The 16,559-nt window shown below is 61.2% G+C and overlaps 3 protein-coding genes across 3 annotated transcripts; all 3 read left to right on the plus strand.

Annotated features, from left to right (window-relative positions):
- Nucleotides 1–3,070, plus strand: LOC142595281 (gasdermin-A-like). Its single transcript, XM_075723018.1, has 6 exons — nt 1–268; nt 432–642; nt 1,216–1,381; nt 1,487–1,586; nt 2,433–2,480; nt 2,751–3,070. The coding sequence occupies exons 1-6, from the start codon at nt 55–57 to the stop codon at nt 3,068–3,070; spliced, it is 1,059 nt and encodes a 352-aa protein (XP_075579133.1). The 5' UTR covers nt 1–54.
- A 940-nt stretch (nt 3,071–4,010) lies between these two features.
- Nucleotides 4,011–9,134, plus strand: PSMD3 (proteasome 26S subunit, non-ATPase 3). The gene is made up of 12 exons (XM_075722842.1): nt 4,011–4,182; nt 4,943–5,133; nt 5,502–5,639; nt 5,866–6,002; nt 6,111–6,301; nt 6,496–6,599; nt 6,706–6,820; nt 7,081–7,200; nt 7,313–7,416; nt 8,334–8,489; nt 8,586–8,636; nt 8,769–9,134. Exons 1-12 carry the CDS (start codon nt 4,011–4,013, stop codon nt 8,844–8,846), a joined length of 1,557 nt encoding a protein of 518 aa, XP_075578957.1. The 3' UTR covers nt 8,847–9,134.
- Nucleotides 9,135–11,945: 2,811 nt separating this feature from the next.
- On the plus strand, nt 11,946–13,693 carry CSF3 (colony stimulating factor 3). The gene is given in 5 exon segments (XM_075723019.1): nt 11,946–11,961; nt 12,299–12,468; nt 12,903–13,010; nt 13,155–13,301; nt 13,484–13,693. Coding segments are annotated over 5 exon segments (651 nt in total).
- The last annotated feature ends 2,866 nt before the right edge of the window (nt 13,694–16,559 follow it).

Here is a 16,559-nt window from a genome sequence, read left to right on the forward strand (position 1 = left end):
TAAGGCACAAGTACACTTTCCTTTGGTTCAAAAACTCATCCAGCCGCAGCAGAAATGTTTAAACAAGTCACCCAATCCGTAGTACATCAGATGGATCCAAAAGGAGACCTGGTCCCGGTTCATGGCATCTTCGACCATGAACATTTCAGACCCCTCTGTCTACTGACAAGAAAAAGAGAAGCCATATTCCGCCCATCTCCCCGCTACAAACCGTCAAGGTACAGACTTGACGACGTGCTGCTGCCTGGAGAAGACAATAAAAGCACAGGTAAAGCCCACGTTTATCAATCTTAAGTTCACCATTTCCATAGACAAAACATCTGGATCATTTGTGGCTGAACTCTACCATGTTTCATCCTTCTTGTGTGTGCAATAGTTACAATATTGAGTCGGTATAAACATGCTTAAGCTTATCCATCAAATTATTTCAGAGTCCCTCTTTCCCAACGGAGGTGGTGAAGCTTCAGGGCAATTTGCAGTCAATAAAAGCACCACCGACAGAGTTGATGGGAGTCTAAGCCTTTCTGTTGCGCCTGCAAGCATAGACGTGAAAGGAGCTGCCTCCTTGTCCAAAGGGTGGTCCATCAAGCTGGATAAGAAGTACATACCACTACCAAAACTTGAGGCACTGAAAACAGTAAGGTAAGGCAAACACAAAGGGACAACGCGCTCCTCCTCTCCTCCTCATCCTCCTCTACCCCACCCCAGGTCATGCAATGTTTTTTCAGCAGCTGCAAACCAAGATTATGACCCGAGAGCATGCATTCTCCCTAACTGTGCATACTTCTGGGGGACAGAGAGAGGCGATAAAGATTCCTTGCACAGCTCTCTCATGCTTATAGGTGTCTTTGTGATTCAGAAAGCGGGAACACCTCAACACAGTCTCAAGCCATCTTTTCTCATGGTTGGTACCTAGACAGGCGCACACAGATCAGGACAGGTCACCTGTATGACCAGCCAGGCCACGGCCTCGCTGCCCCGCTCCCCCTCAGACACAGAAAGGGGATGCGTTGAGGACAGCAAGAATTGCAGCCCTTTCTCTGCCGCCTTTTTCCCCCAGAAGCCCCTTATATGGTGACATTTCCATGTACTCATGCAATGTGAAGGGATGCAACCATGTGGCTTTTGGCTCTAAGCAGGCTACAGTACTTTTGTCATAACTCACAGGAAAACAGACACTTTCAGCCAGGATATTGCATCCTTTTTCTCTTTTAGAAAAATAAATGTGAATCACTCCTTCATTCAACAACTAAAGAAAACACGACAACATTTATACGTGGTCCATGAAATAATAGAAACCTCAGATGAGACCAGCTGTGAGGAATCCACCATGGCACAAGGGAGCTTCATGGCCCGGATCTACACCAGGTTTCATGCAAAGGTTTGATTTCTCTCTAGCCTCACGAGTCAGTCCTTCCCAAACACCTGCATGCCAGCCAGGCCTAGTAACACCATTTTTTTTTTTTTTTTTTCCTTCATTGACCAGGGCACCAGAGAGGACAAACAAAGCATAACTATAACTATACCCAAGGGCTGCACCCTGGCATTCAGGGCAATCCAGCTGGACATTAGAGACGCACTATGGGGTAAGTAACTTTCAGAAACTACTGACTCCTCCATTCAGGAGACAACACAGAAGAAAACCATTTTCTCAAGTACCCCTCAGCCTCATGGCCACCCTTCACTCATTTTCAAGGACATGAGCACATGCAATATGAGCAGCAGAAGTCACCTGGGAAAGGGCCGTACGCAGGACCTAGGTTACTTGGGAAAGAGATGCAGTTTCAGGGCAGGGGGTGCTGCAGAAATGGAAGGGGGATACTGGAAGTCTCAGCTCTGAACTTGAGGAACTGCAGAGCTCCTGCTGAAAAACAGCACGGGGACAGAGGTTTGGTTTGTTTTCCTTTCTCTACCTACTCAGAAGAAGAGAGCCAGGCAGAAAACAGGGTGCCCGACCCTTCCACCCTTCCAGGTGGCAAGGCTGGTGTAAAAGACACTTATGCTGGAGAGGTAGAGAAAGAGAGGACCGAGATACACAAAACCTGCTGCAGCATTGGAGAGACCACATTTGCCTTGCTTCCCCTGTGCTCTGTGCTTCCCACGTCTGCATGCATCTGGTTGAGCATAAGTTTTCATTTCAATTTACCGGTCTTTTAACACACCTATTGGCCAATACAGACCCTAACATAAGGCGCACCACAGCAGGGAATGAGGTCTAGAAATAACGAGCTTTAAATGAACGGGCAGAAGACAGATGTGCTGCAGGAGAGTGCAAACACCAGTCTGACCTACAACTGGCATGTGAGATTTCAGACCTGGCACACCAGTATCTTCAGACTTCAAAACAACAAATCTGGTTAAAAAAAAGAAAAATACCTATCCAGCTTTAAGTATTTTTCTAAATGAGTCATGCCTTTTTTCTCCTGTGGCAGATCTTTGCTATTTCCCAGGAGAAAGTACATCACTGGCCACATCTGACGGTAAGCAATGTATTTTACTACTTTGACTTGTACTACTTTTACCCCCTTTGGGTAAGATAGAATCTCTCAGCATAAACACAAACCACCAAGAGAGATGTGTTTACTGTAGGTTACTGCCTGAGACGTGACAACTGACCAACTCAAAATTGCATATCACTTTTGAAAACATTCATAGAAATGCTTCCAATTCTAAATTTAGGGGTGCCAGGGAACTTACTGTGGGCTTGTCTAGTTTACAAGTGACATATTTGGACTCCTCCTGGTTTTCAGGTTCCTCACAAGGAAAATTAGGAGCACTGAAGAACCAAGTTATAGTGAATGGTCAAAGTTTCTCCAACTTGCCTTGTCCTCTGCTCACTGCATTTTTGAAACAAAAACCTACAACCACAGGCAGCAACCTCTTTGCAGAGCTGTTCCAGAAACTATGCAAATGGATTTGTACTGTCAGGACTAATGAACAGAGAGACATCCATAAACATCATCCATGGGTGGAGAAAAGCTCCAGAAGCATGGATCTGCTGCATCTACTGAACATGCCTTCTCAGCCACAGCATCCCTTTGCCCACCTCTCTACATCCTCAATCTTCTGAGTAACTCAGGTTAGGTTACAGGTGTCCTCCCATCAGGAATCATTTAAAGGGAATCACCTGGCACCATATTTGAAGGTCTCTTACTGCAAGCCAGCTTCTCCCTCCAAGCTTCACCCCTAAATAGCTGAGGCATTCTTATCAGTACAGAAAGCAGCAATAATCCACTTACCCTGGTCACACCTGTGATTCAGGTGTAACTCAATCCCTGATAAATGTTAGAAAGCTGTAGGATCTCAGAGCATTTTAATGATGCTCACCTGGTAAAACCACACCTCCCTCACATGATTACACACCCCACCAGCATAGAATAACTTACAGCATCTCAGAACAACATTACAAATGCTTTGATGACTGCTTTAGAAATAAAGAGAGCCATTTCTTACTCAATAAACTTAAAGGCAGGGGTTTTTTAATCTGCAGGTACTTTCAGCCACCCAGCAGTGCTGCCTGCCCGGAGGCCCGGCTCCCCTCAGGCTCCCGGGGGAAGGGGGTGCCCTCGGCGAGGGGCAGCCCTGCTTACCTGGCCCGTCACTGATGGCACCGCCAGCACCAGTGGCCTGGCCATGCCCTGCACCGGCCACGGCGGAGCCCACACCCGCCCCACACACCCCCAAAGGCCGGCGCGGGGGGGAACGGCGGCCGCTCCGTGGGGCAGAGGCCGCAGACGAGCCCGGGCAGCGCCAGGGCCTCGGGCCTCGCGCCTCGCCTCAGCGTGGCACGCCACAAACGCCCGCGCATGCGCCGCGACACGTGCTGCGGGAACACCTGAGCGCCCGCCGGAAACACCCGAACGGGCGAGGCGGAAGGTGCCGAACGCTGCCGTGCTCGGCGCTCGACCGCCCAGGCCTGGCGGCGAGGCCGGTGCGGCTACCCGGGCCTGGCGACTCCCGGCACGCCCCGCGGTTGTTGCAGTGTCACGGCCGGCCCGGCGCGCCCGGCCATGAAGCAGGAGGGCGCGTCCCGCCGCCGCGGCGACAAGGCCAAGGCCCCCCCCGAGGGGCCGCCGCCCGCCCCCCCCGACGTGGAGATGCAGGAGGAGGCGGCGGCGGCGGCGGCCGAGGCGGCCGGGGAGCGGCAGCCGCAGCGAGAGCTTGACGCCGTCACCTTGGAGGGTGAGGGGGGCGCGGGGGCCCCGGGCTGAGGGCGAGTGTGACCGGACAGGGCTCCCTGTAACCGGGATCTGGGGGGTGGGGGGCATCGGCTGGGGGCTCATGGCGGGGAGAGGGAGCCGGGGCTGCTCGGTGCAGCCTGTGTGAGGAGTCGCTGGGGGAGAGGGGGCTGGGGGAGGAAGGGGAACGGGGGGGCTACCGGGAGCCCCGGGTGGGGGTATCCTTGTAGAGGAGGGGGCAGTGGGGGGCTGCTTGGGGGGGGGGGGGGGGGGGGAAGGAGGTGGGTGGGGGTGTACGTGGGGCAGAGGCGTTGGAAAGCATGTTGGAGGAGGAGAATGGGGGGATCACAGGAGGGAAGAGGAGTTGGGGGGACCCTGTGAGGGACAGGGAGGTGTGTTTTTGGGGGAACCCGCGGGATGGTTCCTGTGAGGGGCAGGGGGAGCTGCAGAGATGCTGTGGTAGGACACCACCAGCGTGCAGAGGGAGGCTGGAGCCCATGGGGGGAATGAGGGGGAAGGGACCTCTGGAGGGGTCTTCTCCAGCCCCCTGCTCCGAGCAGGGACGGCCGCGGGATCGGGTCAGGTCACGCAGGACACTGATGCCACACAGCCCCGGTGCCATGAGTGGACAGGGGGCCCCAACAGCAGCAGGACCGGGCGCCTCGTACATGGAGGGATCCCGGCGCCAGCTTCGCTCTGGTGCATCCTTCGGCAGAGGCCTCCGGGAGACGCATGCTGATGGCGCGTCCTTTGCGCTCCCGCAGATATCAAAGAGCACGTGAAGCAGCTGGAGAAAGCCGTGTCGGGGAAGGAGCCGCGCTACGTCCTGCGTGCCTTGCGGGCTCTGCCCTCCACCTCCCGCCGACTCAACTCCAATGTGCTTCACAAAGCCATCAATGGCTTCTTCACCTCCAACAGCACCATGCGGGATTTCCTCCTCGGCTTCCTGGAGGAGGTACGGCGGCAGGGGATGGGGAGAGATGACCAGCTGCGGAGGGGACACGTCTCCTGCACAGAGGAGCCTCCGGAGTGCCGCTGTGCGGGGTGGGAGGATGCCGGGAACAGCAAGGGCTTGGGGACGCTTGGGACACGCAGCCCAGCTGCTCGGGAGCACGTTTGAGATGAGATGAAATGGGTCGCTGCAGCTCTTGGCAGGGATAGGACTGTCGCGTCGGCAGCCTGAACTGGCTCTCTTGTCACACGTCAAGCAGAGCTGTCAACGGGCTGGGGCCGGGCCTCACTGCAGGCGGAGGTGTGAGGAGCGCCGGGCGGGCGGTAGCGACGCGGGAGGGCCGGGGGTCCAGCGCCTCTCTCTCCCCCCAGTCCATGGACACGGAAGCCGAGCTGCAATTTCGCCCACGGACAGGGAAGGCGGCCTCAGCCCCTCTCTTGCCAGAAGTGGAGACCTACCTCCAACTGCTTCTCGTCATCTACTTGATGAACAGCAAGCGATACCCAGAGGTGAGATTCCCTGTGCTGCCGGCTCTGAAGCTGAGCTCTTCTTGTGGTGCTTTTGCACCAGGCAGAGGAGAGCCTCAGGGACCTGCCTGTCTGTAGCCCCACACTTTCCCCTTTGTTTCCGCTGTGTTTGGAGGCAGCCCCCAGGCTCAGTCCCGCAGCCCTGGCAGTCTTCCTGCTCTTCCCAGGCAGCAGTTCCTCCGCTCTGACCTCTGTTCCCTTCCTGCAGGCTCAGAAAGTGTCCGACGACCTGATGCAGAAGATCAGTTCCCAAAACCGCCGCGCCCTTGACCTGGTGGTGGCCAAATGTTATTACTACCACTCCCGCATCTACGAATTCCTGAATAAACTCGACGTGGTCAGGAGGTAGGGCGGATCCTGCGTGCGGGCTCTCCCCGAGCGTGCTCCCATGTGCCCTGGTGAGCAGAGCTGTTTCTTTCCTCCTCCCTGACACGCTCTCTCCTTTTCCTGCAGCTTCCTGCATGCCCGGCTACGGACGGCCACGCTGCGCCATGATGCAGATGGGCAGGCCACCCTCCTGAACCTGCTGCTGAGGAACTATCTCCACTACAACCTCTATGACCAAGCAGAAAAACTCGTCTCCAAGTCCGTGTTTCCCGAGCAGGCCAACAACAACGAGTGGGCTCGGTACCTCTATTACACAGGTGAGATGCAGAGGGTCCCGCACAGCGCTGGCAGCTCGGGCTGCACCTGAGATCGAGGGCTCTGGTTCCTCAGAGAACCTGTTTTAGCAGCTGGAGATGGGGCTTCCAAGCAGGATTTGAAGCTCCATCCAAGTGGATCCAGTTGGATTCACTCAGTGGCTTTTCCAAACGCCTTCTGCCCCATGTGAACACAGGGCGCATCAAGGCCATCCAGCTGGAGTACTCGGAGGCACGGAGGACCATGACAAACGCCCTGCGGAAGGCACCACAGCACACAGCTGTCGGCTTCAAGCAGACGGTGAGCAGGAATGGGAAACTTGCGGGGTCCGGTACCTCCTGGATCCCCAGGGAAGCTGCCTCCGGGGTTGGGCCCCGCAGGGACTCACGCTCTCTTTCTGCTCAAGGTGCACAAGCTGCTCATTGTGGTGGAACTGTTGCTCGGGGAGATCCCGGACAGGCTCCAGTTCAGACAACCCTCTCTCAAGCGGTCGCTCATGCCCTACTTCCTCCTGACTCAGGGTACGATGGGACGCTCCTGCCTGCGCTTGGTCCCTCACAGTGACGTCCCACGCTTTGAGGGAGCGGGAAGCCCCGGCAAGGGGAGCGGTGGGGGTTTCTCTCCTCTGCCCTCAATGGGACCCAGCTGCAGACTCCACTTGGGGAGGAGGAGGCAGCCCCTAAGAGGAGGGGATGGCGGGCCTGGGTGTCAGCCCTGCCTTGCCTTCCCCACCGCGCCCCGGCCCTCGCTCCTTCCCCAGTTAACACATTCTCTCCTCCAGCCGTCAGGACCGGGAACCTGGCCAAGTTCAACCAAGTCCTCGATCAGTTTGGAGACAAGTTCCAGGCCGATGGCACTTACACCCTGATCATTCGGCTGAGGCACAATGTCATCAAGACGGGTAGGAGGCTGCCGCTGTGGCATTTGGGGACCCCGTCACGGCCAGTGCCGTGGGCTTGGCAGGCCCAGGGCTGCTTGGCCCAGGGGGCTCCACTCTCGTTCCTCCCTGGCAGGTGTCCGTATGATCAGCCTCTCCTATTCTCGCATCTCCCTGGCTGATATTGCCCAGAAGCTGCAGCTGGACAGTCCGGAGGATGCGGAATTCATTGTCGCCAAGGTAGGTGCCAATGAAGTCCTGTCCCTCTGGGTCCTGGGCTACCCACAGCCCCTGTTTCTCACAGCTGGCCTCACTCCCCTGCCAGGCCACCTCTGCCCTGTCCCTGCAGCACTTCCTTCATCGAATCATCGAATTGTTTAGGTTGGAAAAGACCTTTAAGATCATCCAGTCCAACCATTAACCTAACACTACCAAGTCCATCACTAAAACCAGTTAAGGGTAGAGTAGCAATTTCATGGCTTGGTGGCTGGATTATTTTTTAATGAAAGTAAAAACTAGGAATCACTAAGGGTTGGACTGATGATCTTAGAGGTCCCTTCCAACATCAACCCAACACCCCCATGCCCACTAAACCATGTCCCAAAGTGCCACATCTGCCCTTTTTTTGAACACTTCCAGGGATGGTGACTCCAGCACCTCTCTGGGCAGCCTGTTCCAATGCTGACTACCCTTTCTGTGAAGAAATTTTTCCTAATATCCAATCTAAACCTCCCCTGGTGCAGCTTGAGGCCATTTCCTCTCATCCTGTCACTGACTACTTGGGAGAAGAGACCAACACCCCGCTCCCTACCCCCTCCTGTCAGGCAGTTGTAGAGCGATAAGGTCTCCCCTCAGCCTCCTCTTCTCCAGACTAAACAACCCCAGCTCCCTCAGCTGCTGCTCACAGGACCCGTGCTCCAGACCCTTCCCCAGCTTCATTGCCCTTCTCTGGACACGCTCCAGCCCCTCCATGTCCTTCCTGGCGCAGTCGCTGGTTTTAGGTTGAGGCCCTGGGGTCACTCAGGGCACCAAGTCCCCTCTCTGTGCCCTGAGCCCAGCGCTCCTGTCACAGCAGCCAGCTCCTCCCTTCACTCTAAACTGCTGCCTCAGCCCTTGGAGACAGCGGGTGCCCTGACCGCATGCCCTCCGGCTTGCAGGCCATCCGGGACGGTGTGATAGAAGCCAGCATTAACCACGAGAAGGGCTACGTCCAGTCAAAGGAAATGATCGACATCTACTCCACCCGGGAGCCCCAGCTGGCGTTTCACCAGCGCATCTCTTTCTGCCTCGACATCCACAACATGTCTGTCAAGGTGAGCACAGCAGGGCCCGGCTGGAGAGGACAGCGGGACAGAGTTGAGTCATTTCTCAGCTCAGAGCTTCTCTTCTCCCTTCTTTTTTTTCTCCAGGCTATGAGGTTCCCACCCAAATCTTACAACAAGGATTTGGAATCTGCAGAGGTGAGATCTCATCTGGGTCTCTGCAGCCTGCTCCAGAAACTGCTTGTGCTGCAGCCCAGCAGCCACCGAGGCCTCGGGAAGGACACGGCTCCTGTCCCCCAGCTGCCACCAACCTCTGCCTTTGCCTTCCAGGAGCGCCGGGAACGTGAGCAGCAAGACCTGGAGTTCGCAAAGGAGATGGCAGAGGACGATGATGATGGTTTTCCGTGACCCTCTGGCCTGGCTGTATTTTTTTATTTGTCCCTATGGAAGATGCCGTCTGAGCGGAGCTCCCCTACGCAGCCCCAGTTCCCCCGTCTGCCTTTCTTTTATAAATATAAAATACCTGCATGTCTGTACTGTGGGAGGGGGACACGGGGGTTCCCTGGGCTCTCCCGTCCCCCTGCCACCCACGGCGGGAACCCCCTTCCCCAATAAACAAACATTCTTTTAAGGTTGCTTGTGGTCACGGTCATTGCTGAGCCCAGCGGAGGCGCAGACAAGCCCATGATTTGGGAGCTCCTGGGGAAGCGGGGCCAGGGCAGGCCGGAGGCGGGCAGGAGCACGGCTTCGCACAGCTCTCGTGACAATAACGGGGTCAAACTTTGTTAAGCTTCAATTATGACTTTTAAAATAAAAGTTGGAAAAACACCATCCTGGCCTGCTCCTGCCGTGGGTTTGTTGGTGTGGCTGTGAGTGTTGGGCGGGGGCTGATTTCTCTTATCTGCTTCCCTCCCCAGGGTTGGGGACGAGCTGGGGCCAGCTCTGGCCTGGACCAGCACCAGGGGCTGGAGCCGACGTCCCAGGGCCGGGGTGCTGGGGGCTGCGGGAGCCCCTGGGCTGGCCCGGAGCGGAGCCGGGGGCACCCGGGGCTGACAGCAGCAGCAGGGCCAGGCAGGGAGCGCCCCGGCCGGTGCTGATGGACACCGTCTGCTCCAGCCCACGGATCCTCTTGCCCAAAACCCACTTTGTTCTGCTGCTGCGGACAAAGACCAGAGCAGGGATTACTGGGACCAGCACTGGGAGCGTGGGTCTGTGCAGGGTGGGTGGAAAGGGCTGAGCCCTGCCACCTCCAAACCCTGCCGGGAAAGGCACGGGGGGTCGGGCCGGGCCCTCCTTGTGCCCCACTGCCCCCCACAGACACCGGCCCTGGAGAGTGACGGGGACAGGGGACGTGCAGCCATCCTGGCTGGGTCCCACCAACATCTGGGACCAGCTGGGTTCTGGGGAAATCTGGGAATCTCCCGGCATGCCCATGGTGGGCCGGCAGCCAGGGACCGAGGGTCAAGTGTGGGGCTGCCCCAGGGTGACGGACGCAGCCTGGCCCTGCTCCGGGGCCACCCCTGGGGTCCCTGGGCCAGACCCCACCGGCCAGGGCAAAGCAGGGAAGGCAAGAGCCCAGCCAGTGCCGGGGGGTGCCGGATCCGGCACAGGGGACACAGGGACACCCTGGAAGCGCTTCCTTCTTGGCAGATTCTCGGAAGGGGCCGAGGGTGTCCGGGTCAGGCCCCGTGGAGAGGAAGAGTGGCCACGAGGCAGAACCGCAGTGGGGCGGGCGCCTGGGACAGTCCCCAGGGCCAGGCCAGGCAGCACTGGCCTCGAGGCAGGGGGGGTTGTGCTGGGCCAGCTCCGCCACCCCCGCCCCAACACCCACAGGGTTTCGGGTCCGGCCACCACTTCCTTCCTTGGAAAGCTGACGGGGGCTTGGGGCCCCACCAGGCGCTGATTCACGTCCCCCCCCACCCTGATTCCTGAAAGCACTGACCTGCTGAGATGGCAGCTCCGCTCTGGGAGCACACCACGCAAAGCCCCCGCAATGGCCACCCGCTCCGGAAGGGCCCTGGATTCTCCCGGCTCCGGGGAAGGCAAAGGCAGAGCCAGGGGGGATTCTCCCAGAAAATTCCATGAACAGGCTCCACCTCCGAGGTCCTTTTACACAACCTGAGGGCAGAACACTTAGTGCTGCCAGGACCTGGGGAGGGAAGTTATCATTACGTTTCAGAGTTAACACCTGCCTCGTGCTGGGCGAAGCCCTGGGTGGTGCTCACGGGCTGGGCTGCAGCTGTGGGGGGTTCCTTTCCTCAGCTGGAGGCGGGAGCTGCTCCGGGGGCTTGGGGGTCTCTGCCAGCTGTACCCCATGGGCTGCACCCCACCAGGTGCATGGCCCGTCCCGGTGTGCACCGAGGTCTGCAGCGTGCGAGGACGGGCATCCCGTCCCCATCCCCGTGGCCTGCAGGAGGGCAGTGATGGGACCCAGGCCAGGGGTTGGTGGCACAGGTTGAGACCCCCCCAGCTCAGCGCTGCCCCGGGGTCGCCCTGCCCAGACCCCCACGCCAGGCCCATGGGTCAAGCGGGTGCCTCCCATGCCCCAGCCAGCCCGTGCCAGGCAGGAGCCAGCCCAGCTGGCACCGGCCCAGCAGATCATCCTGGAAGCACTTGCGGGAACCGGCACGAGCCAAAATTCCCACGTCAGCGCGGCGGGGCCGTGAGCAGCCAGCCCCGCTCCCAGGGCTGCCCTGGCAGCCGCTTCCCCGAAGGGGCAGGCGGGGACGGCCCCTCACCGGCGGGGGGGAGGGAGCTGGGCCCCCCGATGCGGCCGGGTGCTCGGCGCTGCAGACAGGGCCACTGAGCACGGCCCAGCCCTGTGGCACCCGGCGGGGCAGGATCTAGCCCCAGGGTGCTGAGCCGGGGCGTTGTGGCCCTGGGCAGGTGCCTGGACGGGGGTCTCACCTCAGCCGCCTCGAGCTGGTCCCACCACCGTGAAGGTCGCACCGCCGGTGCCCGCCCTGACGCCGGGGTGAGGGGCTCAGGCGGCTGGCGGGGGCGATGGCCACATGGGCCGGGGACGGCGACGATCCCGGAGGGACACCGGCTGTGAAAAGCCACCGTCCCCTTCGCCCGGTCACCTGCGAGTGACCCCGCAGCGCTGGGCATACCCAGTGCGGCCAGCAAGGCGGGCGCCCCGCGAGCGGGTTAATGAGTCACCGAGGCACCGTCCCAGCACCGTCCCAGCACCGTCCCAGCGCCCGCCCCGGTGCCAGGGCTCCGCCGCGCGCCCACCGCTGCGCCGAGGGGCACTGCTGCCCACTGGCCCTGGGAAAGCCCCGCAGGCAGCGAGGTGTGGGCAGTGGCCAGGAGCACCCGGCTCCCAGGATTTGCATGTTGGTGATTAAGACAATGAGGCAATCGTCACTGTTGCCACATCAGTGTGAATCCCCGGAGCCCGCTATAAATGCCCTAATCGATGAGGCCGCGCAGAGCCGGGGCAGGAGCGAGCTGTGCCGGGCCAGGCCGTGCTTGCAGAGAGGAGGAGACGCTGAACCGGGGACCATGTGCTCCCTCACCCGTGAGTACCCGCAGCCCCAGCACCCACAGCACCCACTGCTCCCATCGAGCCCACTCTACCCATAGCACTGAGCACCCGCAGCGCTCGCTGCACCTGCTGCACCTGCGCACCCAGAGCCCCCAGCCCGCTGCCCTGCGGCCCCGGCACCATGGGGCTGGTGGGACACAGGGAGCACCCGATCCCTCTCCCCTTTTTCGGGGGTGGCGGGGGGGTGTCTCTGCCCCTTCCCCAGGCTGCATGGGTGCTGCCACCCCCGGGGGGCACCCGGTTGCTGAGCCTGGCGCTGGGTTGGGGACGGGGGTGTCCCTAGGTGGGTGCTGAGCCACTGTCCCCGCAGGCACGCTGGTGCTGCTGCTGGGCACGCTGCTGTGGGCGCCGTGGCGGGCGCTGCACGGGGCACCGCTGGCCGAGCTCTCGGGGGACCAAGACTTCCAGCTCTTCCTGAGCAAGAACCTCGAATTCACCAACAAGATCAAGAACGACGTGGCCGCGCTGCAGCGCGTGGTGGTGAGTCCCGGGTGCTGCGGCGCGGGGGGGGGGACGACGGTGGCTGCAGTCACTGTGGGGTCGCAGATAAGGTGACCTTCCCTTCCCCGGCCTTATCGGCACCGCAAGGCCGGGAGCCAGCGGCATCCCCTGCGCCTCGGCCTCCTGCCGCGCTGTTCAGCCCCGGGGTCCTGGGGCACCCGCGGGGGCTGCGACCGTGCCCAGCCCCGCTGCTCCCTCGGGGATGCGTGGGAACCTCCCCGCGGCACACATCGGCCGGGGCAGCCGTGCCGCGGTTTGCTCTTGTCCCATCCCCACCTCACGGGGCGGCAGGCCCACCCCATCCCCTCCCTCCGCCTGGCTGAGTTGGGGGGGGGTCCCGCACCCCAGGGACAGCGTTTTGGGGGGGTGGTGGGGTCCTCCGGCCATCCTAACCCTGTCCCCCTCGGCCACAGTGCGACACCTTCCAGCTGTGCAAGGAGGAAGAGCTGCTGCTGGTGCGGCAGGACCTGGGCATCGCGCAGGTGCCCTTGGAGCAGTGCCACCACGGTGTCTTCCAGGCGGTGAGTGCGGGCAGCCCACCCCTGTCATGAGCTGGCCGGTCTCAGGCTTTGCCGCTGCTTGGGGCAGCCCGAAGCCGGCCATGGCTCGGGACGCCGTGGCCTGGCTGTGCCAAGCCCTGCCAACCACGCCGTGCTCGCCCGCAGGAGGCCTGCTTCAGCCAGATCCGCGACGGGCTCCGCGCCTACCACGGCTCCCTCGCCACCGTGCTGGAGCTGCTGCCCGGGCACGCTGGGCTGGTGGAGACCCTGCAGCTGGACGCTGCCAACCTCTCCTCCAACATCCAGCAGCAGGTGAGGGGGGGAGAAGGGGTTTGGGGGGCACGCGTGGGGTCTGCATCCCTGGGGGGACGGGGAGGGCAGAGCAGGGACGCGGGGCTCTGCACCCCCGGGCTCGCACCAGCTCCGCGGGCACCGCCGGGATGCTGCCGCGCTCCCGCGGCGTCTCTGATGCCTCTGCCTCTGCCCGGCTGCAGATGGAGGACCTGGGCCTGGCCACGGTGACGTACCCCACGGAGGGCCTGGACCCCCTCCCCGCCTTCTCCTCCCACTTCCACCACCAGGTTGGCGGCTTCTTCATCCTGGCCAACTTCCAGCGGTTCCTGGAAACGGTGTACCGGGCGCTGCGGTACCTCTGACACCTGGCCCCGCACCACCACACCCTATTTATTTATGTCCTAGCCTGAGCGACCTTCCCCGGGAATGCCTGGGGTTTTTTTTCCGCTTATTTAATATTTATCGCTATTTAATATTTATCTGGCCGGGGATGCTCCCCTGCCCATCGGCCCCCCGAGCAGGGCGGCTGGCCCTGCGGTGGCATCCGTGCACGGGTATCTGTGCGCAGCATCACCCTTGTTTAATATTTAAACAAAAGCGTATCTCTGCTACGAGGTTCGGGAGCTGGGCTGAGCCCCCGCAGCTGCCGCAGGCACTGCGCGTGCCTCGGTTTCCCCACGGCTCGCACAGGGCGCTGCGGGTACCGCTGCAGCATCCTTGGGCAAGGGGAAACCGGCTTCATCCATGGATGAAGACGCTTCAGAGCAGCACCTCCCTGCCTGGGCTGCAGCCTGCAGGGACAGATCTGATAAGTGTTACTTCTATCAGGCATAGTTACAGTAATTAATATTTATTAGCCATTAGGTAAGGAGGGAGGGGAGGACGGAGGTGCCGGAGGGACGCAGCAGCCTCCCAGGATGAGGTTTTTCCAGGGGACCCCCAGCACCTTTTGGGGCCGGCTGCGGCTTCGCTCTGCCAGCGCCCGTCCCCCCTTCCCTGCTAAACTCAGGCTATTTATTGCAGTTTAACTTATTTGCACCCATGTCCTGGCCCGGGGTGGGGGAGCAGCTCTGCACTGCCGCAGCGAGCAGAGCTCGGCGGGACGCGGTCCTGTCCGCCCCAAGCCCGGCACAGCCCCGCCGCGGCCCCCGGTCTCATGGTTGCGCTGTCAGCTCCCGCTGGCCCACGCTGCCGTATTTGTGTATTGGAAATTTCACAGCCTGCCCCGGCGGGGGCTTTTCGGTGTGTTTTGTACTGTATTTATTGCTGCAGCTGAGTGAGCCCAAGAAATATGTGCTATTTTTTTTTTATATGCGATAAAAATGGAAATAAACTCTATTTTTTGCTCCAGAGTCTGGGCTATCTGTCTGTCCTGCTGTCTCCTGCATGTGCGGGGGGGGGTGAGGGGGTGAGGACACTGCACGGCCGGGGCATGGGGACACGGTGACAGAGAGATGAGACATGGGGGGAAGGGGCTCGTTTCCACTGTGGTCGCTGGCTCAGCAGCATCCAACCCGGGTGAAAACCAGCACCGCCGGCCCTCCTGCCCCTGCAATGTGGCACAAGCTCCCCGAGGGCCGGGCAGCACCTGCGGGGTGGCTGGGCGCGGCTTCCCCGGGGGCGGCAGCTTCCTCCCGCACCCAGCAGCATCGCTTGGGCAAGAGCCGGTTCCTAGAAAGCGCCGGAGCCCGCACACACCAGCAGCGCCGAGCCGAGGGCGGCAGCCTGGGGCCACAGCGAGCTGTCTTGGCGTGGGTACCGGCACCACACCGGGGGACAGGACTTTTAGCAGGGAGAAAGGCAAGGTGGATGGACAAACGGATATGCCCGAGTGAAGCTGGCAGAGCCAGGAGAGCTAGGCATCTCCCCCTGTCCCGGCAAACTCGCGCAGCCATCCCCAGCCAGCCCACGGCCTCGCCCCGCACCCCCATGGCTGTTTGGCCACCGCAGGCTGTCCCTGTGCTCCCGGGCTTGCGCCAGTCCCGCTTCCTCCCACCGGTCCCATGCTCGCGTCCCGTGACCGCTGGCATCCCCGCACCACGCTCAGCCCGGCCACGGCAGAGACGGAGCCGAGCTCTGGTGGATGCTGGGGGGGGTCCCCGTTCCTGCCTTCCCCCAATTTCCCAGCCCGGCACGGGGCCAGAGCCCCACTGCCACCCACCGCCCCATCCCGGACCATCGCCACCATCCCAACGTGGGGAAGCCACTGCCACCCGGGCTTATTTGGGCACACACCCTGCGTGCAGCAGCTCTCGGGAGAGCAACTGGCAAGAGCCATTGCTCCTTCCTCCCCCGGCTTATCAGCACTTACAGGAAATCCCTTCTCGCGCTCCAGCCCTTTCCTGGAAGGTGAAGTGCCGGGCACCAACGGCGAGCGCAGGGCTGCCGCTGGCAAATATTGACAGAGTTGAGAAGGCCAAGAGCGCCAGGTCCTGCTCTTTGCTCTGCGCTAACGGTAAAGAGCCGCCCCTGGGCGAGCAGGCGCTGCCACGGGCCCGGGGCAGGGGTGCCTGGGCCGGTCAGTGCCAGCTCAGCGCCGGACTCGTGCCCAAGTCAGGCCCGGCGAGGAGCAGCACTGGCCGCGGCACAGCGGGAGCACCGGGCTCTGTGGCAGGGGCAGCCCTCGCCCCCCACCCTGCGTCCCGCCCCGGTGCATGCGGCAGCTCCGCTCGCCGCTCCACCCAGCCCCGCGGCCCGCTCGCTGTCTGCCCTCACGCCAGGGGCCGGTGCGTGCCAGCCTGCTGCCAGCTTGGGGACGCACTCACGGCAGGCAGCAGGGACAGGATGCTTGGGTGCGAGATGGCCGAGGACAAACTGCTCTCTGGGCCCCTGGACGAGCAGCCGCAGCCACCCCGAGCACAGCAAGGCTCCTCCGCCGACCGCGTCAGGGTTTCTCCCTCCAGCAAAGCCCACGAGCAGCCAAGAGCTGAGCTCATCCCAAGGAGCAGGCGGGGGTCAGGCAGGCCCCGAGTCAGCCTCCGGCTGCTTTTTCCACAGCCAGCATTGACCCAAACCCTGCGACACCGCTCCGGGGCCTCCCTGCGACACCTCTCCCTCAGCACCACCAAAGCACTCGCTTTGGAGCCCCCAAAACAGGGGCTGTGAGCCCTGCTAATGCCGAGGGGGGTAGGAGGCACAGCCCAGCCCCGGGGACAGGGCAGGGAGCGGGCTCCGAGCCAGGGCACCCCGAGGGGAAGGCTGGTGCCTGGCTACCCCAGGCACCGCTTCCCCCTTTCTCGTGAGTCAAGCAGAAAACATAAATGAAAGCATAGGCAA

Source organism: Pelecanus crispus, chromosome 18, assembly GCF_030463565.1.
Source record: "Pelecanus crispus isolate bPelCri1 chromosome 18, bPelCri1.pri, whole genome shotgun sequence".
Taxonomy (NCBI): domain Eukaryota; kingdom Metazoa; phylum Chordata; class Aves; order Pelecaniformes; family Pelecanidae; genus Pelecanus; species Pelecanus crispus.

Bases quoted from the DNA above. Each gene is read 5' to 3' on its own strand.
- LOC142595281 (XM_075723018.1), top strand. From the start codon at position 55: ATGTTTAAACAAGTCACCCAATCCGTAGTACATCAGATGGATCCAAAA. The intron at 269-431 runs GTAAAGCCCACG...AAATTATTTCAG, and splicing joins AGAAGACAATAAAAGCACAG to AGTCCCTCTTTCCCAACGGA. The intron at 2,481-2,750 runs GTAAGCAATGTA...CCTGGTTTTCAG, and splicing joins ATCACTGGCCACATCTGACG to GTTCCTCACAAGGAAAATTA.
- PSMD3 (XM_075722842.1), top strand. From the start codon at position 4,011: ATGAAGCAGGAGGGCGCGTCCCGCCGCCGCGGCGACAAGGCCAAGGCC. The intron at 5,134-5,501 runs GTACGGCGGCAG...CTCTCCCCCCAG, and splicing joins TCCTCGGCTTCCTGGAGGAG to TCCATGGACACGGAAGCCGA. The intron at 6,302-6,495 runs GTGAGATGCAGA...ATGTGAACACAG, and splicing joins TCGGTACCTCTATTACACAG to GGCGCATCAAGGCCATCCAG.